Raw genomic sequence first — 8,298 nt, forward strand, 5'->3', positions numbered from 1 at the left:
AAATGGAGTCTGGAAGTGCCGTGGGTTCTTCACATGCCTCTGGAGCGAGTTCACTGAATTTCTTGATCTGAAAGTGAGAAAAGCAATCAGCTAACACTGAATTTCTTGATCTGAAAGTGAGACAAGCAATCGGCTAAAATGTTAATCTTATCCAGAATATGAAGAGCCCTAAATGGGAGATTAATCTTCAAGCTCAGTAACATGAGCTGCCTGAGTAAGAACTGAATCATAGGAGACCTTAATGTTCTTGTTCAAAACATGAACTACTGCCAAATTGTCACTATGGAAAACCACCTTCCTATCACCCAAAAGGTCACCCCAAACCACCAGCACCACCCCAATGGACATAAGATCCAAGAATGTAATGTCCTTTTTCACCTGAGCACCCCTTGGGAAAGAAAATTATCTGTGCTAGCAGTAGGTTCCCATCTCAAAAGCACCTGCTGCATTAGTGAACAACTGAATTTTTGCAGATGAAATCCAATCCTCCTGCTAAAAAATAATCCTGTTGTATTGAGCCAAAAAATATTTCCAAATGGATACATCTTTCTTAACCCTTTTAGTCACTTCTACTGTGTGATGCTGGCATTACCCCCTTTTAGCAAATTAATCAGGCTCCTGATGAATGACCTGTCTGTAGCAATTGCCCTCCAGGCAAAATTAAGAAGACAGAACATTTCCATCACTTGGGAAATTCTAACCTTTTTGAAGCCTAAAAGTCACTGAATATGCCTCCTTCGGTTTTGGAACTTTATCTAGGGGAAGCCCAAACCTGGAGTGTAACACATCAATTTCTAACCACAAGAAATGCAAAGATTTTAGAGGTCCTTCCAATTTTCCTTTTGTCAGGGGAACCTCTGGCTTCACACACAATTGTGAAAATGCATTCAAAGCCGAATCAGCCTCTGCCCTCCCTTTACCAATGTCACCAATAGTTAGATCAAGTAGTGCACCACCAACTGCTCTGGTGCCATCTGTGGCCAAATCCAATGCAGCACTGAGCTAAATTTGTCAGACATGGAACAAATGACCAAACACCCCACAGACATGGCAGTATCCATGAAAAGCTCTCATCAATCATCATTCTCAGGAAATACTAATATTGCAGAAGGATGGGAAGTAAACAACGAGCTGACTAAATATTAGCCTTCACCAACCAGGGATCACTGAACCTAATGATGTCAGTGGCATCCTCCAGAGGAGTGTATTTGGCCTGTGCATCCTCCCTGCTGATATTGCTATTAGCATAGGGAATGACAGATGATGAATTGGTCTATAACGACCTGTGGTCTTTCTTGGTACTATGCTCAGGGGGGAAATCTGAAGGTGAGAGACAGGGTGGTAGAAAAGGGGCCCAGCACCTTGTCTGTGAAAATTTCCTTCTCAAGGAGGTCCTTCAACTCCTTTTCTTTACCACAAATGGAACATGTGTGGAACTGAGGTACTGCCCTAACCTGCAATCAAAACCCCTGAGAAACACCTTCCAAAGGTTCTTACTTTAATGACTTATTGAGATAACTTGTCAACAAGTGAAACAGAATGTCAGACTTCACCAGAAATGGAATAACTTCACCTTCTACAGTGGTGGTGAAAAGGAGTTCCCCACTGAAATGCAAAAAGGCTTTGAACTCATAAGGGGACTCACTGGGGAGACCTCAGTGGTCTGCCCCTCAGATGGCACAACATTTTGCACCCCCACCAAACCTTCCCTTGCCCAGCACCTAAGAACAGGATTCCTCTTACCACAACACATGCAAACATGCTGGAAATGACATACTGACCGTGGGAAAAAACTATTATTGAAGGCCCAACAAGTTTTCCACTGACTGTGACTGTCTTCCACAATCCCTGGTGGTGAAGCCTAGGCCTTGTCAACCATGACATTTCACCAGGTGTCCACAAGCTTTACCTCCCACTTAAGGGAAGGATCCATGACTTTGAGCATCCTGAGCTTCTGATCATACCATAACCATGAAAGCCTCCCTCCCCCATAGAAACCATTCCACATCCTTAACTAACTTAAAATAAGCTAACAAAGGTAATGCATGGCTAGAGTTACCCTCTACCAAGATGGACATAAAACATATAAACCTGGAGACCCAATTATCTCAGTTGCATACCCAGGCCTTGTCTGATTGCCTCTTCCACAGGACTGCCAGGGTTGTCAGTAATTCCTTACTATCGGTAACTTGGACATCAATGAGATACTGAACACCCTCACTGTCAACCAAATCAAAAATATCCACATATTTCCATTTTAAAACCTTGTCTTTCATTGACTGGATTATATGAGAAATTATGGTGGAACCTGGGAGATAAGCATTCCTAAATAGTTGACTATACCTAGAAAACTTTGCAAAGATGTAACATTGTCTGGAAAAGGTATCTCAAGGATTGCTGCTTGATTAGATGGATCTGGTTGTAAGCCAGAACTGGTAAACAAATGACACATGTAAGTAACTTCTCTCAGCTTGAATTTACATTTCTGAGGATTCAGTTTAAGACTGACTTCACATGCATGGTCTACAACTTTCTTAAGGTTTCTGTCATGTTCCTCTTCATCACTGCCCCATACAATAATGTCATCTAGTATGACAGCACATGGATAACCTAAAAAAATTTGCTCCATCACATGTTGAAATACTTCACTGATGGAATTTATCCCAAATGGCCTTCTTAAGAATCTGTACCTTCCAAATTGTGTACTGAAACTAGGTAACAATATAGATTTGTGATCCAGCGAAATTTGCCAAAATGAACTTTTTGCATCTAAGACTAAAAAACCAGTGGCATTTGGCATAAGAGCTGCTACTTTTTCCACTGTGCACATTGGATGATTAGGACTTTTATGTGCTTTGTTTAAATCTCTGCGATCAATGCATAATTGAATATCATCTGAGCTTTTGTTATGAGCTACGACCATGGAGGATGCCCATTCAGTTGGTTCTTTTACTGGAGCTATCACACATAAATTCATCATTTTGTCTAGTGCTGTTTTCACTTTGCTCTGCATAGCTACCGGAGCCTTCCTGGCTGGTCTGACAACTGGGCTTACTTCATTCTCAAACTGTCTTTGAGGCCTAACAGTGACTGCATGTGTCTTTTGATTACGTAAAACTGCAAGTCATAGCTTTTTCCCAGCAGAATGGCATGTGAGAACTACTGCTCCATCAGTTTGAATCTCTTCACCACCATAAGCAAGAAGTATTTTACACTTTGTTGAATCAAGTTTCTTGCCAGCATTTACTTTGGCAAACATTTATGCTGATATAACATTGCACTTGGACTCAGTATCTACTTAAGCTCTACATGTTTTCCATTAATCCGAACAGTACAAATATTTCACCCTTTGCTGCCAACTGATAATCTACTGTATTGACAGTTTCATCAATCACAGAGACAACATCAACATAGAAAATATGCTCACGGCTTTCTATCTGATCTACTTGCTTCTTTGGATGCTCTCTTTTAATAAAAGTATGTGCCACTTTAGACTTGCAAAGCCTTTTGAAATGATTCCACTTTCTACATCTGTGACACTGCTGACCAAAAGCTAAGCACTTTTCTCGTTTAGGTTTATGGCTGCCCCCACAATTATGACAACCAGTAATAAGATTAGGTGCTGTGGCCCCATTCAGTTTATGATTGAAATTGGGTACTGCCACACACTTCAGCTTATATCTCTTTTTTATCTTAGCTTTCTGTTGTACACTATCAGCATTCACACTGGTAGACATTGCAAGCATGCTTTTCTCATTCGTAAGCATATTAATGTGCTTCTCTGTAAGCTCATGTATTTGACAAAGTTCTATGCCTTTGCTCAACATTAAATCACTACCTTGAAGCAAAATCTTTCTCACTGCATCATTATTAACACCACACACGTCTGTGCTTTATCATCTCATCTCGCAAATCACGAAATTTGCACATTTTAACTATATTTCCATGTCAGTAATATATACTGCTATAATTTCACCAGGCTTTTTATTTCTTGTGTAAAATATGTGTCTTTCCATTGTAATATTTGTTTAAGGGTTACACGTTTCTCTAAATTTACATTTTAACCACTCAGGGTCTTGCCGCATTTCAGCCTGTATCACAGTATGGCGGTTCTCCACCACACCTGCATACATGGCAGGTACATACACAAATGAGTGTTCCCTCTCAATGGATTCTGAGACAGCTAAATTAAGAAGCATGAATGCCTTTGTACATGTGTCTTTATCAGAAGTAGCAGCCTGTATGAAAATATCATATTCTTGTTCAATCACTCGCCAATTCTCAGCAATATTGTTATCAAACACCAGTGGTTCAGGTCTACGAAATCTCTCTGTCATAACAACAAAATATGTTTAAACATAAGCATAGACCAGGTACTTGTAATTATGCCTAAATGCACAACAATCACTTTGAAAAGGCTTCACTTTGACACTACAAACACGCGCACACACACACACACACACATATATATATGTATATATATATATATATATACACACACATATATATATATATATATATATATATACACACACACACACACACACATATATATATATATATATATATATATATATATATATATATATATATATATGTATATATATATATATGGATCTAGGACATTTGCTCAACTGAGCAAACGTCCGAATCCATAAAACCCGAACACACTTTAACGAAAGTGGTTTTATCAAAAAAGCGCTTTCGTTAAAGCGTGTGACAAAAAAAAAAACACTATGTTTACATTTTAGCAGGGGGGCTTCACCCCCCACACACTCCCTACTTTAATATTCTCTCTCCAAGACTGCACTACAGTGGAGAAAAGGGAAATTTCCCTTACCCGGACCGTAGTACAGCCTCGGCAACAGGCATACTTACGTGAAAGTGCTTCTTCGGTGAAAAGCATTTTCGCATGCCCGGCCATTTGGATTTTGGTCGTTTGCTCAGGCGAGCAAACGTCCTAGATACATATATATATATATATATATATATATATATATATATATATATATGTATATATATATATATATATATATATATATATATAATATATATTTTTTTTTCCCCATTATTTATTTATTTTTTGAATAACTATGCTAAAGGCAGGACAAACAGCCTGGAGGGAAGATGGGTGCCAGACTGCTGCAAGCATTCTAAAATGCTGACCAACAGCATGTTAACAAACAAGCCGATAGACAAGCCTCACCAAAGACCCATTACCACTAGAAGGAAGGAAAAAGCCCCAAAAGAGAAAAAGCTGGTGAAAACCAGTGCTCTCAGCAAATAAGGAAAAGCTTAAACAGAATAAGGGACCAATACAAAAATAATAAAACAAATCAGAAGCCTTTAAAATATTAATGCTAATAACTTAAAAACATTGGCAGACTAAGGAATAAAAAATGAAATGCATTGTTAGATGCAAAGATAGCCAATAGCCCTAATACTGCAGTTATTTATTGAGTAATCCACCATGCTTGAAAAGTCACCAGTAAAAACAGCAGGAATTGTATGCAATGGAACAGTGCCGAGAAAACCAGCACTCTGGGAACACCACCAGCACAAACCTGTCAGCACCACAGATTTCAAACATTGCTCTTACAAATGTAGAAAGCCAAACTAATAGGGTATGATTTAACATGCAATTTCTGAAGGATATGAAACCCAAACAAAAACATCATATATTATATAGTGACTCCAATCCTCACTGATTAACCAGAAAACCATAAACTCCAACAGGAAAGGACCAAGAGAATAATGTAATATCTGGATGCCCTGCGACCATCTGGACAGTTGTGGGGCCCACTCACCACACCTCTCAACCTCCTAGTACAAGCAGTCCAGACAAAGCCTAAACAGAGAGGAAACAAGGGCCCAAAATATGGATTGATTTTAAATATTACTCTTATAAACATAGAAAGTTGTTAGCAGAACAAGACCCATGCTAGTATACATTTTCTGAGAGGAAGTCTGAAACTAAACATATGTCATTATTTAGTGCCTTAAATCCTGAGTGATTTAACAGAAAACTACAAATTATATAAGGATAGCCCACAATTTGAGGTAAAAAATCTGGACATTCTGCGAAAATCTGAACAGTTTGAGGTGCAATGGCCATAACTAACCCTCATGGGTGCAGAGAACCCAAATGCACAAAAACTCTCAAACCCTCCCTCTCCCCTTTCACGTATCTATATGCCCCCTTTTCTTTTAAGTAAAAACAGAAGAAAAAGAGGTCACCCAAGGTCACTGGGTGAGCAGTAGTGAAGCTTTACTCTGTCTCTCACCAAAATACACAATCCCTGGGAGTGAGCCAGGCTTAAATAGTCCAAACATGTCACCACAATAATGCCGACCCAGGACAAACCCCTCCATGTTGCGAAAGCAATATTTGTCAGGTAAAGTCTACAAACAGAGTTACAAATCATTGAGTTAAAATTGATGGGGTGAAGCTGCATCCATATGCATCAGCCAATCTAAACAAATGGATTAAAAGGTAACGCTCGCTACTGCAAATTATTGAAGAAATAATTTCCAGCATGCCCAACAACAAATATTGTGTATGTATTAGATGCAAGTCAATACCTTATTCAGATTAAACTTTATGAAGCAAGCTCTAAGCTATGCACTCTTTCCATCTCTTTGGGTAAGATGTAGATTCCTAGATTGTCTTTTGTTGTTACTTTTTTCAGTGCCAGTTTGCTGTTTCTTTAGCACGAGAAGTTTTTTTTTTATCTCTCTGCTATCACTATGGAAAAACAATACAGTTTAACTTAGCTAAGTTTTCCATGAAATGTGATCAAGCTTTGTCTGTTTTTAAAGTCAGAGACTTTGGTTGCTACATATATACAGTATAGCTATATGAGAGTAATCCATATGATCGAATGTTTGTAATTTCAAATGTGTTTAATGCCAGCAGAAGTGAGGTAAATTTATTTGACTGCTTCTGCTGCTGTTAAGTCTTTGCAAGGATGTGCACAATGGGGATTGGGGAATTTGCCCTTTCCCCACTATAGAGTGATCTTAGAGTTGATATATTTAATTAGCAGGGACGTGGGGGTGCAGCCCCCTCCAAAAAGCATATCTGTTTTGCTTTTTCAGTGCTTTGGATTTTGATCATTTGGGACTGATCGTTAGCCATTCGACTTTTGTGTATTTCAGTGTTTTGAAGTACACCGATAGATAGATAGATAGATAGATAGATAGATAGATAGATAGATAGATAGATAGATAGACATGTTTTAGGGACAAGTCCTCAAAGGCAAAACTCTGAGAACCACACATGAACAAATATTTTGCTTTTAAACCTAAAATATCAGAGATAATGTGGGAAAAAAAAAGAAAAGTACCATTAAAAGTGTTTTTGCAGGGAGGTACCCCTTGCTAAGTATATATATATATATATATATATATATATATATATATATATATATATATATACATACCAACTCTAAGCTTATACATCAACAGCTGTACCACAAAGTAATGTCATCATTTTGCAATCACAAATGTTTTTGATCACTTATGCCAGCACTCTGAATGTTTGATGAACTAAACGTTTGAAGAACTGCCCGGTTACCATATAGATAGATAGATAAGACAGACAAATAGATGGCTATCATTGGCTTGTAGTTTTTTTTTACTTTCAGCATTAAGCCAATCACTGTCTCTGACTGATTTACCTCTAAGAAAAATATATTGACTTTGCCATCTTATTCCAACATTGTAGTTAACTTGTTAATGTCTAATACCCAAGTTTTCTTAGTATATCTGCTTTATAGTTAAAAGCTTCAGCAGCTGAAAGAGAAGGTAGATATACAGACCCATGCTTAATCCATATTTATATATGTTCCAGGTACTATTAAGATATCTAGATGTTAATTTGTAGAGCATCTGCATTATTGTTACAGTTACCACCTGATAAGCTTCATTACCATTTAAGTCAATAAAGACATACTCTTTTGCATATAACAACTATCTTTTTCTATTTCAGTACTTTATATACAGTTGCATCCTGGGGTTGATTTCCTGCTCAGTGTTCCTGAGAGTCAGCTATGAGCTAAAGCTGGTGACAATGTTAACAGCAGTCGTGGGCTACAGTATCATATTCCTGCATACACATGCCTCCATGCTCGATGGCTACAGCAATCTCCTGTATATGTCCATGCCATTTAAAAGGTAGCATCTTGGTTTTCTTATTTAAATTTACAACAGTTCTAATCATATTGAATACTTTAACCTGTTTTCTGGCTATATGGTATCAAGTGCAATTTAACGTAATTGAAACATTTCAGCAGATAG

At 38.0% G+C, this 8,298-nt stretch overlaps 1 protein-coding gene across 1 annotated transcript in view; it reads left to right on the plus strand.

Moving 5' to 3' along the window:
* ADCY2 (adenylate cyclase 2) overlaps positions 1–8,298 on the plus strand; it is a 4,311,002-nt gene that overhangs the window by 3,944,706 nt on the left and 357,998 nt on the right. Inside the window, exon 18 of the mRNA XM_044065410.1 lies at positions 7,991–8,175. Coding sequence (XP_043921345.1) covers positions 7,991–8,175 — 185 coding nt within the window. The remainder of the gene's footprint in view (positions 1–7,990; positions 8,176–8,298) is intronic.

Source organism: Protopterus annectens, chromosome 3.part0, assembly GCF_019279795.1.
Source record: "Protopterus annectens isolate FY-2018-M chromosome 3.part0, PAN1.0, whole genome shotgun sequence".
Classification (NCBI taxonomy): Eukaryota; Metazoa; Chordata; order Ceratodontiformes; family Protopteridae; genus Protopterus; species Protopterus annectens.